We start from the raw sequence: 20000 nt of genomic DNA, 5'->3' as shown, positions 1-20000 counted from the left end.
GCTGATGTTGCTCTCTCTGCAGGGCTGATGTTGGTCTCTCTGTGGGGCTGATGTTGGTCTCTCTGTGGGGCTGATGTTGCTCTCTCTGCGGGGCTGATGTTGCTCTCTCTGCGGGGCTGATGTTGGTCTCTCTGTGGGGCTGATGTTGCTCTCTCTGCGGGGCTGATGTTTGTCTCTCTGCGGGGCTGATGTTGGTCTCTCTGTGGGGCTGATGTTGCTCTCTCTGTGGGGCTGATGTTGGTCTCTCTGCGGGGCTGATGTTGGTCTCTCTGCGGGGCTGATGTTGCTCTCTCTCCCTCTCTGCAGACGAGCGAGAGGCGGTGCAGAAGAAGACCTTCACTAAGTGGGTGAACTCCCACCTGGCGCGCGTGTCCTGCCGCATCACAGACCTGTACATGGACCTGCGGGACGGCCGCATGCTCATCAAGCTGCTGGAGGTGCTGAGCGGGGAGAGGCTGGTGAGTGCCCCCAAACGCCCCTAAACACCCACACACCCCCACACACACCCCCACACACACCCCCACACACAGCCCCACACACACCCCCACACACACCCCACTGAGCGGGGAGAGGCTGGTGAGTTAGCATCTGATTAGATATCGCCCCCCACTTCTACCACATTTAAATGCTAAATGGTTGGCATTTAATTTTATATAGCGCCTTTATCCAAAGCGCTGTACAATTGATGCTTCTCATTCACCCATTCATACACACACACTCACACACCGACGGCGATTGGCTGCCATGCAAGGCCCCGACCAGCTCGTCAGGAGCATTTGGGGGTTAGGTGTCTTGCTCAGGGACACTTTGACACAGCCCGGGCAGGGGATCGAACCGGCAACCCTCCGACTGCCAGATGACTGCTCTTACTGCCTGAGCCATGTCGCCCCAATTTACCACATTTATTACATTTACCACACCTCCCACATCTACCACACCTCCCACATTTACCACACCTACGACATTTACTACATTTCCCACATTTACCACATTTACTACATTTACCACATTTACCACATTTACTACATTTACCACACCTCCCACATCTACCACACCTCCCACATCTACCACACCTCCCACATTTACCACACCTACGACATTTACCACATTTACCAGATTTACCACACCTCCCACATTTACCACACCTACGACATTTACTACATTTACCACATTTACCACATCTACCACACCTCCCACATTTACCACACCTACGACATTTACCATATTTCCCACATTTCCCACATTTCCCACATTTACCACATTTACTACATTTACCACACCTCCCACATTTACCACACCTACGACATTTACCACATTTACCACATTTATCACACCTCCCACATCTACCACACCTCCCACATTTACCACACCTACGACATTTACCACATTTACCACATTTACCACACCTCCCACATCTACCACACCTCCCACATTTACCACACCTATGACATTTACCACATTTCCCACATTTACCACATTTGCGACGTTTCCCACATTTAACACATTTCCCACATTTCCCATATTTCCCACATTTCCCACATTTCCCACATTTCCCACATTTCCCACATTTACTACATTTACCACATTTCCCACATTTACCACATTTACTACATTTACCACATTTACCACATTTACCACATCTACCACACCTCCCACTTTTACCACATTTACCATATTTCCCACATTTACCACATTTACCACATTTACTACATTTACTACATTTACCACATTTACTACATCTACCACACCTCCCACATCTACCACACCTCCCACATTTACCACACCTACGACATTTACCACATTTACCACATTTCCCACATTTACCACATTTGCGACGTTTCCCACATTTAACACATTTAACACATTTACCACATTTACCACATTTCCCACATTTACCACATTTACTACATTTCCCACATTTACCACATTTACTACATTTACCACATTTACTACATTTCCCACATTTACCACATTTCCCACATCTACCACACCTCCCACATTTACCATATTTACCACATTTACTGGCTCGCTGCCAGAGTCTCTCAGTACCTCAGAGAGAGACGCACAGTAATGACATCATCGCCTGAGAGTCATGATAACCATGTCAACTTTTAAGTGGGGTAAACCTGAACTTTGGCTGTGCTGACTCCGTTCTCTTCTGCAGTGTTGTAAAATGAAGTCATCCACACGTCCACCGGCCATAAGTCATTTACCAGCTTCTACAAAATGTCTACTCTCCCCTCTGATACTCTGACACCTGTACAGTAGACCGCTTTATCATGAAAGCATAATGAAAGGGACATTTGTCTGCCCCCCACCCCCCCCCACCCCCCTGTGAGTGCTAGTCTGCTCGCACAATGTGCCAAGTCTGTGACCCTTTCTATTGGTTGATAGTGTCACTGTGGGAAAGATGTGACCGCAAGTTCAAACAGACTTTGATCCACAGCCTGTGCTGTTGGCATGCTACTTCAAACTTTTTATTTGTAAAAATGCTGTCCGTTCATGCAGCTGGGTCTCCAACAGAGCCATTCAGCCAGTCAGCTCCGCCCCCACCCCCCACCCCCCACACGCCGGGAGTCCAATGTCTGACCCACCCCAGAGCATAAAGCACAGCTTTTTACGACCCTGTTAATCATCTGTCCTCCTCACCTCTACCCACACAACACTGACGTACCTGTCCCAGACTACACCCTGGGGGCGACATGGCTCGGGCAGTAAGAGCAGTCGTCTGGCAGTCGGAGGGTTGCCGGTTCGATCCCCTGCCCGGGCTGTGTCGAAGTGTCCATGAGCAAGACACCTAACCCCCAAATGCTCCTGACGAGCTGGTCGGGGCCCTGCATGGCAGCCAATCGCCGTTGGTGTGTGAGTGTGTGTGGCCATTATAACTGCCTGCCATTTACCCTTACACACACTATTATATTACTGTTCTAATGCGTAGTATTTATGGTTTATGTGTGTAGTTTATTCCAGTTGATTGTGTAGCTTGAAAGCACAGTCCTTGAGGGCTGACAACTGCTGTTTTTCCACCCTCCCTTTACCTGGGAGTCAGGTGTGAAGATAGTCTGGCCAATCAGTAGCACTAAACTTCAGTCAATTACCCTGGAGAAAAGAAAACCGGGGTGGATTCGGATTCCAGGCTTGTGAATGATGTACTGTAGGCCCTACTACTGAGAGCCCATGAGCGCTACGCTAACCCTGCGCTACGCTAACCCTGCGCCCCCTCTCTCTCCCCCAGCCGAAGCCCACTAAGGGCCGCATGCGGATCCACTGCCTGGAGAACGTGGACAAGGCCCTGCAGTTCCTGAAGGAGCAGCGCGTGCACCTGGAGAACATGGGCTCCCACGACATCGTCGACGGCAACCACCGCCTCACACTGGGGCTCATCTGGACCATCATCCTCCGCTTCCAGGTGAGCGGCCTGACCTAGCCTAGCCTAGCCTAGCCTAGCTTAACCTAGCTTAACCTAGCCTAGCATAGCATAGCTTCCAGGTGAGCGGTTTGGTTTGGTCTTCTCTGTGCTGATTGGTCCCTCTGCGTGTGACAGATCCAGGACATCAGCGTGGAGACCGAGGACAACAAGGAGAAGAAGTCTGCGAAGGACGCGCTGCTGCTCTGGTGCCAGATGAAGACCGCGGGGTGAGCGAGCGGGCGGGGCCCTGAGAGCGTCTTATATCGCAATACTGAGCCTTATATCACAATACTGCGCCTTATATCGCAATACTGCGCCGTATATCACAATACTGCGCCTTATATCACAATACTGCGCCTTATATCACAATACTGAGCCTTATATCACAATACTGCGCCTTATATCACAATACTGCGCCTTATATCACAATACTGCGTCTTACATCACAATACTGCGCCTTATATCGCAATACCTCGCCTTATATCGCAATACCGTGCCTTGTATCGCAATACCGCACCTTATATCACAATACTGTGTCTTATATCACAGTACCGCGCCTTATATCACAGTACCGCGCCTTATATCACAATACCGCGCCTTATATCACAATACCGCGCCTTATATCACAGTACTGCTTAAACAAAAGTTCCAGGTCTCTCAGAGCACAGGGATTTGCCCAGGCCTGCAGACGACCTGTGTGAAACTGAATAGCCACCAATCAGTGGAAGGGTGAAAGGTCACAGCAAGGAACACAGCCCTTGTTTTTATAAATGCAGCTGCACAGTACCTCTACACAGTGTAGCATGGAATTTGGTTACATTTACGCAACTTTTCATTTGAGTGTTCCCCTCCCTGAGTGTAAGCTGTTAAACGTGGTCAGGTCGCTGGGGCTAAACAGGAAGTATCTGTATGAAGGACGCATTGTGCTCTGCTTTCATTGGGTCTTTGGGTAAAGAGTGGAATGGCCTGGGGCTGATGGGTCTGACTGCCCCTCTTGTTCCTGATCTTGTTGTTCAGACGCTTGTGGAGATGGTTGTGGTCATGTGTTCGGAGTATGCTGGCTGAACCATGAAATTAGAAATAATTTAGGACGTAAAAATATGAACTGTGCCCTGCTGGCACGCACATGTAAAAGTGATGTAGAGCAGGAATCATGCTGCTTTTCCACCCTCCCTTTACCTGGGAGTCAGGTGTGTCCACCCTCCCTTTACCTGGGAGTCAGGTGTGTTCACCCTCCCTTTACCTGGGAGTCAGGTGTGTTCACCCTCCCTTTACCTGGGAGTCAGGTGTGTTCAGCCTCCCTTTACCTGGGAGTCAGGTGTGTTCAGCCTCCCTTTGCCTGGGAGTCAGGTGTGTTCAGCCTCCCTTTGCCTGGGAGTCAGGTGTGTTCAGCATCCCTTTACCTGGGAGTCAGGTGTGAAGACAATTGTTCAGTTAATGACCCAAAAGAAAATAAAACCAGGGTCGGGATTTGGATTGGAGCGTCTGATTTGAAGATCCCTGAGTAAAGTTTTAGCCTGAGTGTTTAACAGCTTAAATGTGTTGTAGCACATGAAAAATGATCGTCTGTCTTTGCTTTGTGTCTTGCAGGTATCCCAACGTCAACATTCACAACTTCTCCACCAGCTGGAGGGATGGCATGGCCTTCAATGCCCTCATACACAAACACAGGTATGACACGTACACAAACATGGATATGACACGTACACAAACCCGGGTACTTACCCATAATTCATAGTGCCATTCAGAATGAATTGTTGCTACCATTAATTTCTCTGAGTTTACGCCCTGAGACCGTTTATAAGACTGGTCAGGTGCTAGCATTAGCTGTATCAGACTGTCTCCCTGTGTCCCCACAGACCGGACCTGATCGACTTTGACAAGCTGAAGAAGTCCAACGCCCACTACAACCTGCAGAACGCCTTTAACCTGGCTGAGCAACACCTGGGCCTCACCAAGCTCCTGGACCCCGAGGGTGAGAGACGCACACGCTCACGCTCACGCTCACGCTCACGCACACGCACACGCACACTCACTCGCACACGCACACGCTCACGCTCACGCACACGCACACGCACACGCACACGCACACGCACACTCACACTCACACTCACTCGCACACGCACACGCACACGCTCACGCACACGCACACTCACACGCACACTCACTCGCACACGCACACGCTCACGCACACGCACACGCACACGCACACGCTCACACTCACACTCACACTCACCCCCACCCCGTCAGGCCCCTCAAACTGCTCTCCGAAATTAACCCCGGCTTTTCAGATCTGTCATGAACGATCCCACGTGACCCCTTCAAAACAAATAACTGGGTTTCATCACCCTTTTTCTGTTTAATCCTGTTATTGTTCTTTAAAAAGGATATGGTGACAAGAGTGCTTGTTTTCAGGGTAAAGATAACATCTCTGTCCTGAACTGTGCAGGGCTGAAATAAGTACATTACAGACATGGAGTTTGTAATCAGCAGCGGCACAAAGCCGGGAGTAGTCCCCGAGAACAGAACTGTGTTGACCGCTGTCAGGAATCAGCAACGTTAAGTCACGCTTAAGTCACAGTTCACTTGCTGCCAATGGCTCATTGTTTGAGTGCTGCGTATTTTCAGATTTTGAGAGGGTAATGGGCAGCAGGGTGGATGGAGGGCTTTGGCTGATTACTGAGCTTCCATTTAACCTCCCGAAACGGCCCAGCCCGTTCCCGGGGATAGCACGAGGCCGAATTCATTTCAGAGAATAACGCTCTTATCTGGGGCTGAACTGAAATTCATAGTGTCGCCTGCCTCAGACGTGCCGGCCCGCAGACAGACAGGTAGCACACGGCAGCACTCCGGATATTGGACATTGATGCCATCGCCATGCTTATCAGTCTGGTCACCATGTCTGAACGGTGTTTTAGAAAGTGCAGAATGAGCCGTGGAACTTTAATATGAGCAAGTTAATATGTCAAACCGCGAGAAAACATTGGTGATAAGAACATAAAAACATAAGAAAAAGTGATGATGAGTGCAGGTCATGCAGCCACACTTAGTGTCGTTTCTCCCCTACATTAGCGTGTCAGTTCTGTCATGTTTACTTTATTTCTCCTTTATTTAACCAGGTGACAGGTGAGTTGAGATGGTTATCTCTTTTACAAGGGAGCCCTGGCCAAGGGAGGAGCAACCAGAGATTACAACATAAAATTAAATACAATACAAAAGCACAACACAAATTTCACATTAAGATGTACAGACAAATAACATTGGCAACATTGCTGATCTCCATTGATTGTATATTTCTGTCGTAAGACGCGGTGATATTGTCCGCCCCGTGTCCTCCCGGCGTTTGTTTGGAAGGCGTTTGTTTAAAGAAATGAGAACAAGGCGCCAGCGCAGCTGTGGAGGAACGCAGTTAGCATCTGTTCTGTACTGCGCGCAGCGTGATCTCGTGATCTCTCCTGTTTTTCTGACGGTTGAGTTAACCTGCTGTTGCTCCGCCGTTCTCCGCCGCACTGCAGCTGACAGTTTGCGAGCGTTGACGTGATAAACCGCGTGTCCCCCTCTGTACGCCGGCTTCCGCCATAACCGCCAGGCTCGTTCCCTGCAGAATGTAACAGACGGCTAGCAGGAAAAAAACCCCAGGTCTTTTTACGAAGCGCGCTGTGTGTACGACAGACTCCACACACCAGGGAGAGCGTGAGAAAACTCCTAAACCATTGTTCTGCGCCCAGACGAAAGCAGGCCTCTCAGACAAGTTCTCCCAAAATGTGCCTCTCAAAACAATTTCCCTTAAAGTAAATTCCCCTTCTCCGCTGGAACGGCCAGGAAACCACGCCTGGACTGTCCTTCCCCTGTAGCTTTGTTGAGTGAGAAAAATGTTGAGTAAAAAAAAAAAAAAAAAATCTGGGAATTTTTTTACACACTTTATGCACGCCAATTCCACCCAGGGTTAACTGCTCTCCTGTTACTGGTCCCGATATCAGCTTGATTGATTTGCTGATTGATTAATCAATTGATTTATTGATTGTTTCTAACTGATCCTGGTATGTATGTATATGGAAGATATTGATCATAATTGATTAATCAGGTGATTTAATCCAATGATTGTTTCTAGCTAACCTTGGTGTCTGTGTGTGTGTGTGTGTGTGGCAGATATCAGCGTGGACCACCCGGATGAGAAGTCCATCATCACCTACGTGGTGACGTACTACCACTACTTCTCCAAGATGAAGGCTCTGAAGGTGGAGGGCAAGAGAATCGGCAAGGTGAGGGGCGTGGCCAGGGCTGAGGGGCGTGGCCAAGGGAAAAGGCCTGGGACTATGATTAAAAAGGAGAAAGGGCTGAAGTTAGTGGGAATGTAAATTTAGAAACTGTGCCCAACGATAATTTAGCAGAATATAAATCATTTCAGTGATATGGGGTGCAGAGATTATCATGACCTGTTACACTGCGCTGTGTCAGGCCTGTCTGGGCGTGGTCAGACTGTGTTGGGTGTCGTGATTGGCTCATTTCTCTGGTCTTCAGGTGCTGGACAACGCCATCGAGACGGAGAAGATGGTGGAGAAGTACGAGTCTCTGGCGTCCGACCTGCTGGAGTGGATCGAGCAGACCATCATCATCCTCAACAACCGCAAGTTCGCCAACTCCCTGGTGGGGGTGCAGCAGCAGCTACAGGCCTTCAACACCTACCGCACCGTGGAGAAGCCCCCGAAGTAAGCCTGACCCCCTAACCCCTCCCCTGACCCCCTAACCCCTCCCCTGACCCCTAACCCCTAACCCAACACCTACCGCACCGTGGAGAAGCCCCCAAAGTAAGACCCTCCCAACCCCCTAACTGTTCCCCTGACCCTAACCACGTAACCCCCTAACCCTAACCCAATTCCTACCACACCATGGAGAAACTCCCAAAGAATAAAGTATGTGCATCAAATGCGCGCGCGTGCGCACACACACACACACACACACACACACACACACACACACACACACACACACACACACACACACTCTCACACACTCACACACACACACACACACACACACACACACACACTCTCACACACTCTCTCACACACACACACACACACACACACACACACTCACACACACACACACACACACACACACACACGCACGCACACACAGGACAGCGTATTCTAAACTTGCAACATACCCAGAGAAATGGAAAGCTACAGTGTGCGATACGGGAGTGAGCTTCACCTTGACAGCGATGACCTCCTCGTGTGGGGACTGCAGTCAGAGACAATGTGCCAGTGTGTTTGTGGAACGGGATGTGACACGGGTGCCAGGCCTTCATGCTCAGTTCTGCTCTTTTCCGTCCTGTTCTTCAGGTTTACCGAGAAGGGCAACCTGGAGGTGCTCCTGTTCACCATCCAGAGCAAGATGAGGGCCAACAACCAGAAGGTGTACATGCCCCGCGAGGGCAAGCTCATCTCAGACATCAACAAGGTGAGCGCCCTCCGTGTCCCTGAGCCTGGAGCTGCACTTCCTGTTTCCTGCAGCCGTGACCCCTGCAGCTGCACTTCCTGTATACACTGTAACTGCGGCCAGCGATACTGTGATGAGCTGGAATATTAGGAATCATCCCCATACGTTGAGGCTGACAAGGTTGTGTGCTGTACAAAGACGAAAGATTGTGCTATTGATGAAGCGCTCCTTTGTTGCAGAATGACCCATATTACACAGTGCGGCCGTTCACAATGAATGGATGATTTGATCATTATTGCGACCGAACCATTCATCCCTTACGGCTAACGCTAGCGCCTGACCGGCGTCTCACTGCCTCTGCTGTGACCCTGCAGCTGCACTTCCTGTTTACCGTAGACATCGCCCCTGCACTTCCTGTTTACCGTAGACATCGCCCCTGCACTTCCTGTTTACCGTAGACATCGCCCCTGCAGCTGCTCTTGCTGTGGTACAGACCGTAAACACCGTGGCCTGAGCCATCCTCATCTCTGCCCAAGGGCTGTCTGAGGCACGTGAAGCTCTGGCGCCCCCTACTGGGATTACAGCAGTACAATTGTACAATCATCCAGGGCAATTCAAATCCACATATTTTGACTGTAAAATACCCCTGTCTTGTCATGCTGTGAATGTAATTTACGCTGAAAAAAGTCAATGACATTTACTAGATTGTGCAAGTTTTCTTCATCACATAAATTTCACGTTTTCTTAACCAACGCCAGGCCTGGGAGAGGCTGGGTTAGTGACAGTAAGCCTGTTTTGGCCCGTGCCAGGCCTGGGAGAGGCTGGGTTAGTGACAGTAAGCCTGTTTTGGCCCGTGCCAGGCCTGGGAGAGGCTGGGTTAGTGACAGTAAGCCTGTTTTGGCCCGTGCCAGGCCTGGGAGAGGCTGGGTTAGTGACAGTAAGCCTGTTTTGGCCCGTGCCAGGCCTGGGAGAGGCTGGGTTAGTGACAGTAAGCCTGTTTTGCCCGTGCCAGGCCTGGGAGAGGCTGGAGAAGGCGGAGCACGAGCGGGAGCTGGCCCTGCGGACGGAGCTGATCCGCCAGGAGAAGCTGGAGCAGCTGGCCCGCCGCTTCGACCGCAAGGCGGCCATGAGGGAGACCTGGCTGAGCGAGAACCAGCGGCTCGTCTCTCAGGTACAGCACCGACACACCTGCACCACACACACACACTCTCTCACACACACACACACACACACACACACACTCACACACACACACACACACACACACACACACACACATGTACACACACACACACACACACACACACATGTACACACACTCACACACACACACACACATGTACACACTCTCTCTCTCACACACACACACACACACACTTTCACACTTTCACACTTTCACACACTCACACTCACACTCACACACACACACACACACTCACACTCACACTCACTCACACTCTCACACACACACACACACACACACACACACACACACACACTCACACTCACACTCACACTCACACACACTCACACACACACACACACACTCACCCAATGCTTACCAATGCTAGCTGGCTAACATGCTCATTAGCACCTAGGCTGTCCATTTTTTGTGTAGTCTGACAACCCATTGATGAATGCTTTCGGTTTGACTCCCTCCCTCCCTCCCTCCCCCTCCTCAGGACAACTTCGGGTTCGACCTCCAGGCGGTGGAGGCGGCCACCAAGAAGCACGAGGCGATCGAGACGGACATCGCGGCGTACGAGGAGCGCGTGCAGGCCGTGCTGGCCGTGGCGCGCGAGCTGGAGGCGGAGGATTACCACGACATCAAGCGCATCGCGGCGCGCCGGGACAACGTGGTGCGCCTGTGGGAGTACCTGCTGGAGCTGCTGCGCGCCCGCCGCCAGCGGCTGGAGATGAACCTCGGCCTGCAGAAGGTCTTCCAGGAGATGCTCTACATCATGGACTGGATGGACGAGATGAAGGCGAGTACCGGCCCTCTCCACACGGGGGCGCCACTCTCTCCTCCTCCGTGTTAAAGGACTGTAACCGTGACTATGACTATTGACCGGCCGTCGTCAACTCTCGGTGTCTCTCCCGCGTAGATGCTGCTGGTCTCGCAGGATTATGGGAAACATCTGCTCGGCGTGGAGGACCTGCTGCAGAAGCACGCCCTGGTGGAGGCTGACATCGCCATCCAGGCCGACCGCGTCAAGTCCGTCAACGCCACGGCGCAGAAGTTCATCATCGACACTGAGGGTGAGCGGAGGGCCGGAGTCTCAGTGACCGCTTCGGGTCGGTACCAGAACCCGTCAGTCTGAACCGGGAGAGGTTCAAGCTAAATGCCTGCCTCAGAGGCAAAGGGACTGTGTCCCACCTGAGAATCAAATCTGTGAGCTCTGTCCCCTGAGCCAGGGATCTCAAACTTCAGCCTTTGAGGCTTCCTTTTGACTTGCAGCCATTTTAGGTTTTGGAAGCAAGGTGTATGAACCCTTCAGCTAAACTGGGATGTAAATTAAGATCACTGTCCCATACACCATTATACTGCACCAGTGTGAGGTGTAGCAGGGCATACACCATTATACTACATCAGTGTGAGGTGTAGCAGGACATTCACCATTATACTACACCAGTGTGAGGTGTAGCAGGACATACACCATTATACTACACCAGTGTAAGGTGTAGCAGGGCATACACCATTATACTACACCAGTGTGAGGTGTAGCAGGTCATACACCATTATACTACACCAGTGTGAGGTGTAGCAGGACATACACCATTATACTACACCAGTGTGAGGTGTAGCAGGTCATACACCATTATACTACACCAGTGTGAGGTGTAGCAGGTCATACACCATTATACTACACCAGTGTGAGGTGTAGCAGGGCATACACCATTATACTACATCAGTGTGAGGTGTAGCAGGACATTCACCATTATACTACACCAGTGTGAGGTGTAGCAGGACATACACCATTATACTACACCAGTGTAAGGTGTAGCAGGGCATACACCATTATACTACACCAGTGTGAGGTGTAGCAGGTCATACACCATTATACTACACCAGTGTGAGGTGTAGCAGGACATACACCATTATACTACACCAGTGTGAGGTGTAGCAGGTCATACACCATTATACTACACCAGTGTGAGGTGTAGCAGGTCATACACCATTATACTACACCAGTGTGAGGTGTAGCAGGGCATACACCATTATACTACACCAGTGTGAGGTGTAGCAGGACATACACCATTATACTACACCAGTGTGAGGTGTAGCAGGTCATACACCATTATACTACACCAGTGTGAGGTGTAGCAGGGCATACACCATTATACTACACCAGTGTGAGGTGTAGCAGGGCATACACCATTATACTACACCAGTGTAAGGTGTAACAGGACATACACCATTATACTACACCAGTGTGAGGTTTAGCAGGGCATACACCATTATACTACACCAGTGTGAGGTGTAGCAGGTCATACACCATTATACTACACCAGTGTGAGGTGTAGCAGGACATACACCATTATACTACACCAGTGTGAGGTGTAGCAGGTCATACACCATTATACTACACCAGTGTGAGGTGTAGCAGGGCATACACCATTATACTACACCAGTGTGAGGTGTAGCAGGACATACACCATTATACTACACCAGTGTGAGGTGTAGCAGGACATACACCATTATACTACACCAGTGTAAGGTGTAGCAGGGCATACACCATTATACTACACCAGTGTGAGGTGTAGCAGGTCATACACCATTATACTACACCAGTGTGAGGTGTAGCAGGACATACACCATTATACTACACCAGTGTGAGGTGTAGCAGGGCATACACCATTATACTACACCAGTGTGATGTTTAGCAGGGCATACACCATTATACTACACCAGTGTGAGGTGTAGCAGGACATACACCATTATACTACACCAGTGTAAGGTGTAGCAGGGCATACACCATTATACTACACCAGTGTGAGGTGTAGCAGGTCATACACCATTATACTACACCAGTGTGAGGTGTAGCAGGACATACACCATTATACTACACCAGTGTGAGGTGTAGCAGGGCATACACCATTATACTACACCAGTGTGAGGTGTAGCAGGACATACACCATTACACTACACCAGTGTGAGGTGTAGCAGGACATACACCATTATACTACACCAGTGTGAGGTGTAGCAGGACATACACCATTATACTACACCAGTGTAAGGTGTAGCAGGGCATACACCATTATACTACACCAGTGTGAGGTGTAGCAGGTCATACACCATTATACTACACCAGTGTGAGGTGTAGCAGGACATACACCATTATACTACACCAGTGTGAGGTGTAGCAGGGCATACACCATTATACTACACCAGTGTGAGGTGTAGCAGGGCATACACCATTATACTACACCAGTGTGAGGTGTAGCAGGACATACACCATTATACTACACCAGTGTAAGGTGTAGCAGGGCATACACCATTATACTACACCAGTGTGAGGTGTAGCAGGTCATACACCATTATACTACACCAGTGTGAGGTGTAGCAGGACATACACCATTATACTACACCAGTGTGAGGTGTAGCAGGGCATACACCATTATACTACACCAGTGTGAGGTGTAGCAGGACATACACCATTATACTACACCAGTGTGAGGTGTAGCAGGGCATACACCATTATACTACACCAGTGTGAGGTGTAACAGGGCATACACCATTATACTACACCAGTGTGAGGTGTAACAGGGCATACACCATTATACTACACCAGTGTGAGGTGTAGCAGGGCATACACCATTATACTACACCAGTGTGAGGTGTAGCAGGTCATACACCATTATACTACACCAGTGTGAGGTGTAGCAGGGCATACTCACGCCCCTCTGTGCCTCTCCTCCAGGCTACAAGCCGTGTGACCCGCAGGTGATCCGGGATCGCGTGGCCCACATGGAGTTCTGTTACCTGGAGCTGGGCCAGCTGGCCGCGGAGCGCCGGGCGCGGCTGGAGGAATCGCGCCGGCTCTGGAAGTTCTTCTGGGAGATGGCGGAGGAGGAGGGCTGGATCCGGGAGAAGGAGCAGATCCTGCGGTCGGACGACTGCGGGAAGGACCTGACGGGCGTGATGCGGCTGCTGAGCCAGCACAAGGCCTTCGAGGACGAGATGACGGGGCGGAGCGGCGGCCTGCAGCACACCGCCCGCGAGGGCGAGGAGATGATCTCCGCCGGGCACTTCGGCGCCGAGAAGATCCGGCAGCGAATCACGGAGGTGCAGGAGCAGTGGGCGGAGCTGGAGCGGCTCTCGGCCGTGCGGAAGGGCGTGCTCCGCGACGCGTGCAACACGCACCAGTTCCAGGCGGACGCGGACGACGTGGACGCCTGGATGCTGGACGTGCTGCGCATCGTGTCCAGCGCGGACGTGGGCCACGACGAGTTCTCCACGCAGGCGCTCGTCAAGAAGCACAAGGACGTGGCCGAGGAGATCGCCAGCTACCGGCCGGCCATCGACGCGCTGGCGGAGCAGTCCCGCGCGCTGCCCGCCCCGCAGGCCGAGGCCCCTGAGGTCAAGGGTCGCCTGGCGGGGATCGAGGAGCGCTACGCGGAGGTGGTGGAGCTGACGCGCCTCAGGAAGCAGGCCCTGCAGGACGCCCTGGCGCTCTACAAGATGTCCAGCGAGGCCGACGCCTGCGAGGTGTGGATCGCTGAGAAGGAGCAGTGGCTCCTCAACATGCACATCCCTGAGAAACTGGAGGACCTGGAGGTGATCCAGCACAGGTAACTACAGCCAACACAACCAACACAATCACACGGGCGACTACAATCAACATAATCACACAGGTAACTACAACCAACACAACCAACACAATCACACAGGTGACTACAATCAACACAATCACACAGGTAACTACAATCAACACAATCACACAGGTAACTACAATCAACACAATCACACAGGTAACCACAACCAACACAATCACACAGGTGACTACAATCAACTCAATCACACAGGTAACTACAACCAACACAACCAACACAATCACACAGGTAACTACAGCAAACACAATCAACACAATCACACAGTTAACTACAGCAAACACAATCAACACAATCACACAGGTAACCACAGCAAACACGATCAACACAATCACACAGGTAACTACAACCAACACAATCACACATAACTACAATCAACACATTCACACAGGTAACTACAACCAACTCAATCAACATAATCACACAGGTAACTACCGCAAACATGTAGTTACAATTTGCTCTTGTTGGGAGTGTTTCATAGGTTCCAGAACACCAGACAAGCTCAGTAAAGCTCAGAAAGGTTTTTGAATCCAAGACTATGATGTAATTGACGCAGGTCTGCTCCCCACTAAAGAGGACCTTGCATGCCAGGGGTCATCACGTTCTTCTGTGCCACCTCTCCCAGTTAAGGACTCTTGCGTGGTTTTAATGGATAAACATGACAAACACAAGCCTGTCTCCTCTCTCCTATCCCGGGATCGCCTCTGTGATTAACAGACCCGACCGTCCGTCAATCAATATCCCTTTGTTATGCTGTGTAATTACCAGCCTAAGCTTGGAGCTAAACGTCCTCCTCAGTGCGTTTAATAGCTTCTGTCTCCCCACTTAGCCCCTGTCTCCGTCTAATGGAGGTGGCCATACAGACCCGGCTCTGTTTAGGGTGAAACCACAATGGGAGCTCTGTGAATAAAAATAGTCTAGTATAAATAGTTTTCAATTTGCCTGCACTATTAATATTTTGCCGTCGATAGTTCGCCATTAGCCCACTAAGTGGAATGCACACTATTTTAAAATGCACAGCCATTTTAAAACACTTAACGTTTTCATCCATCGCAAAGGTTTCGTGTTTTTATTTTTAACAGTCCACACCCAGTTCCCAGGACAGTGTGGTTGCCATTGCAGATTTGGCAAGCCCATTTAAAGGCATACTAGGCTTTTTTTTTACTTAAATGTTATAAAATAACCACGCTCTGCACAGTATCCATGATGCCTCTGTCTTTGAGCCAAAGCCATGCTCCTCTGCCTCTTATTCTGAAACGCGTTTGGGACGTTTCTGTGTGTGGCACTCGTTTCTGTGTGTTGCACTCGTTTCTGTGTGTGGCACTCGTTTCTGTGTGTGGCCCTCGTTTCTGTGTGTGGAGGGGTGAGGGGCCGCAGAGTCTGTGGGACGGGGTCGTGTTTCTGTGGAGCGTATGTAGCTACACCAGTGCCAGAGGCGAAGAAGCACAAGCACTGTAAAGTGAAAAGACATGCTGACAGGACGAGAGCCAACCTTAAGAATTGCTTTTCCTCGATATCGATAAAAAACTGTGATATACCGTATGAATAAAAATGGATATAAAATATAAAAATAGACGTGAGTGGGTGGGGTTGAGGATGGAGGACATCTTTGACTGTAAACTCAAGGCCACATTGAGGGTCACATTCTGGCGTAGTCCTGTGCTGTATGCGTTTAAAAGAGATGCAGTTCCCGTAGCATGGACCTACTGCGGCAGGTTCTGCGTGGGTGTTCTGGTGCAATGTGTGGCAGTTTATTTGTTGGGAATTCAGGCCAGAATATATTCACATCCAGACGGCCTCGTTTCTGCCAGGGTGTTAAATATTCCCACAGAAAAGCTTCATCAAAATATTTTGGGCTGAATCCTGTTTGCGTTTTTTGGTCAGAAGTGGTCGCTTACTTCCAGCCGTGTTTACACCACACCGCACCACATGGGGAAAATGCTGTTATATGCTTTCATTTGTAGTTATTTTTCCACTTGCGTCAGCATCGTTAGTGCTCGAATGCTGTAGCAAAAAAACATCTACGGAGAATAGTTCCAAAATTATTTCATTTTTCTATTTTGAGAGTTGACTTCCCAGGTTCTTTGTTTCACCATTTCATGTCTGTAGCCTTTTAAATGTATTATCCATCCTGTAAATATTATCTCAATGTAATTACATCAATGCAGTCATGTTGTATGTTTGTTTGTAACCCACACTAATATAAGTATTGTCTGACTATACCAACATACTAATCATCAAACCGCCATTGAAATATGACAGCCCAGGAATTATGCGCATGTTGTTTTAATGATTCACGATTAGCCTGCTGAAGCCTCGTCTCTTTCCTTCCCGAGGTTCGAGAGCCTGGAGCCGGAGATGAACAGCCAGGCTTCGCGCGTGGCCGTGGTGAACCAGATCGCCAGGCAGCTGATCCACAGCGGACACCCCAGCGAGAAGGAGATCAAAGCCCAGCAAGACAAGCTCAACACCAGGTAACAAGCCAACTCTAGTCCCAGGCTTCATTCGAGGGCCTCATAGCTCCAGCGTGCCTGTGTCAGGTAGACGAGTGTAGACGTGAGCTTCCCACAGTCGGGGGCTAAAAGCTGTCCTCTTAGTTTTTCTGAGATTTACACGACTTGTCACATTCCTGTTCAAAGGCCCATTGAAGTTAAAACCATGAAAGAGGTCAGCGAAGAGTGGATTTATTTAACAGTGTTTGAAAAGCACAAATGTCAAAACACCTCATTAGCCAGAAGTCATTTTCATTTGGCTCTTGCATGAAAGGGGGGAGACATGGGAGATCTCTGGGAAGGGGGGGGGGGATGGTGGAGGTGGGGGCCGTTCCAGCGTCTGTCAGACATGCCAGCCAGGTCCCCTGTGTTTCCAGCAGACCTTCCCAAACAAACACAACGCCGCACACGGCATCTGGTCTGTAAACAGACGCTTCATTACCCCAGCGAACGGGCTCTGCCTCTCTTCCAGAACGTTCTCTTCCTTCACGGCAACAACCTTTAATCAGTTCGCTGCAGAATAAGAGTGAAACTGTCCTATAAGCAGAGTGTTCATGTGTAACGGCCTGGAACTTTCTCATGACGGGAGACTGTTACGAGTCTTATTCTGTCCCAGATTTATGATCTTAGCTACAAAAGGCCAGTAACTACGATGAATCAACCTCCATCTGTATGTCATATGAGTAAACTGAAAGTTTTTTTTTTATCTTAAAATTAGTTATGATTTCAAATGCCTTTCTTTGGTTTTTTGTAATTATTCCATCCCGTTTTCACTTGAAAAATCCTTTATTTAGGAGAATGGTCTCGAGGTAAATATTTTTGTGGGATACTGAACAATTTGGCGGGTTTGAAAACCTAAAATTGTATAACATTTTGTGTAGCAATCATTCTACTCATGATGATGAAAAAAATTACATTACATTACATTAATGGCATAATGGCAGATGCTCTTATCCAGAGCAATGTACAGTTTATTAGACTAAGCAGGAGACAATCCCCCCCTGGAGCAATGCATGGTTAAGGGCCTTGTTCAAGGGCCCAGCGGCTGTGCAGATCTTATTGTGGCTACACTGGGATTCTAACCACCGACCTTGTGGGTCCCAGTCATGTACCTTAATCACTACGCTACAGGCTGCCCGTGGTTAAGGTACAAAATAATACAATGGCCTGCATGTATGTAGTGCTTTTGACACCTTGGCACGACAAATATGGCACATAAATATAAATATGAAATGAATTAAATATAATATATTGAAGGAGTATCTGTATTTGCTCCTGATTTTCTGTACTCTTCAGCGGAGGTGGAAAGGGAGGGTGGGATGAATGAGAGAAAGAAAAGAATGAGAGGAGGACAGAAAGGAAAGGGTGTGCGTGACATGACCGGCGTGTGTTCCAGGTGGAGTCAGTTCCGTGACCTGGTGGACCTGAAGAAGGAGGCGCTGAACTCGGCCCTGGGCGTGCAGAACTACCACCTGGAGTGCAACGAGACCAAGTCCTGGATCCGCGAGAAGACCAAGGTGATCGAGTCCACGCAGGAGCTGGGCAACGACCTGGCGGGCGTGATGGCGCTGCAGAGGAAGCTGACGGGCATGGAGCGCGACCTCGCCGCCATCGAGGACAAGCTGGGCGACCTCCGCAAGGAGGCGGACCGCCTGGGCGCCGAGCACCCCGACCAGGAGCAGGGCATCGTGGGCCGGCTGGCGGAGATCACGGCGGTGTGGGAGGAGATGAAGGGCACGCTGCGGAACCGCGAGGAGTCGCTGGGCGAGGCCAGCAAGCTGCAGCAGTTCCTGCGGCAGCTCGACGACTTCCAGTCCTGGCTGTCGCGCACGCAGACCGCCATCGCGTCCGAGGACATGCCCAACACGCTCGCCGAGGCCGAGAAGCTGCTGGCCCAGCACGAGGGCATCAAGAGCGAGATCCACAACTACGAGGAGGACTACCAGAAGATGCGGGACATGGGCGAGATGGTGACGCAGGGCCAGACGGACGCCCAGTACATGTTCCTGCGCCAGAGGCTGCAGGCCCTGGACACCGGCTGGAACGAGCTGCACAAGATGTGGGAGAACCGGCAGAACCTGCTGTCCCAGTCCCACGCCCACCAGCTGTTCCTCAGGGACACCAAGCAGGCCGAGGCCTTCCTCAACAACCAGGTGAGCACCCCTTGGCAACCAGGTAACTGTGTCTTAGCAACCGGGTAACCTTATCTCTGCAGCCAGGTAACCTTACCTTAACAACCAGGCAGGCTTAGCATGACTTCCAATGTCTACGACGTCCAGGTCAAAAAATCCCTGACTCCTCGGAAGGTTCTGGAAGGCGTTGTGGATGTTAAACGTCAGACTCCATGTCCATTAAACTGTGTTCTGGTCTAGAGCTCCAGCGAGTCTTATTTTGGCCTGGTCCCTGTGAAGCTCTCTCTGTGTGAGTGTGTGAGTGTGTGAGTGTGTGAGTGTGTGAGTGTGTGAGTGTGTGTATGTGTATGTCTTGTTTACACCAGGGGTGTCCAATCTTATCCAGAAAGGGCTGGTGTGTGTGCAGGTTGTTGTTTTAGCACAGGACTAAGACAGCTGGTTCTACTCTTCTAGGTCTTGATTAAAGACCACGATTAGTTCATTAGTATAATCAGGTGTGTTACTGCTGGGTTAAAACAAAAACCTTTTAGGATAAGATTGGACACCTCTGGTTCACACACTTCCACTTCAGACTTCCATTTCCTCAAAGTCAGGAGTTTGTTTATTTCCTCTTGGTTTTCTGTTACAGTGTTGTTCAAGGTTAAAGTCTAACAGGCTAGTGTATGAGGTTACGGCAGTATTTTAGTTCCT

At 50.1% G+C, this 20000-nt stretch overlaps 1 protein-coding gene across 6 annotated transcripts in view; it reads left to right on the top strand.

The window, feature by feature from the left end:
- LOC133118710 (spectrin beta chain, non-erythrocytic 1-like) overlaps positions 1-20000 on the top strand; it is a 106883-nt gene that overhangs the window by 62646 nt on the left and 24237 nt on the right. For 4 of the 6 annotated variants that reach the window (XM_061228875.1, XM_061228870.1, XM_061228871.1 and 1 more), the window contains 14 exons: positions 307-458; positions 3236-3409; positions 3545-3636; positions 5000-5080; positions 5269-5384; positions 7559-7671; positions 7931-8118; positions 8758-8875; positions 9867-10025; positions 10537-10839; positions 10960-11113; positions 13777-14647; positions 17023-17160; positions 18575-19331. In XM_061228875.1, the coding sequence (XP_061084859.1) occupies positions 307-458; positions 3236-3409; positions 3545-3636; positions 5000-5080; positions 5269-5384; positions 7559-7671; positions 7931-8118; positions 8758-8875; positions 9867-10025; positions 10537-10839; positions 10960-11113; positions 13777-14647; positions 17023-17160; positions 18575-19331 (3416 nt within the window). Of the gene's footprint in view, positions 1-306; positions 459-564; positions 577-3235; positions 3410-3544; positions 3637-4999; positions 5081-5268; positions 5385-7558; positions 7672-7930; positions 8119-8190; positions 8218-8757; positions 8876-9866; positions 10026-10536; positions 10840-10959; positions 11114-13776; positions 14648-17022; positions 17161-18574; positions 19332-20000 lie in introns of those variants that run through there. The other 2 variants (XM_061228873.1, XM_061228874.1) reach the window with 2 other exon arrangements.

This window comes from Conger conger, chromosome 18, assembly GCF_963514075.1.
Source record: "Conger conger chromosome 18, fConCon1.1, whole genome shotgun sequence".
NCBI lineage: Eukaryota > Metazoa > Chordata > Actinopteri > Anguilliformes > Congridae > Conger > Conger conger.
This window is presented reverse-complemented; position numbering and strand designations above follow the sequence as displayed.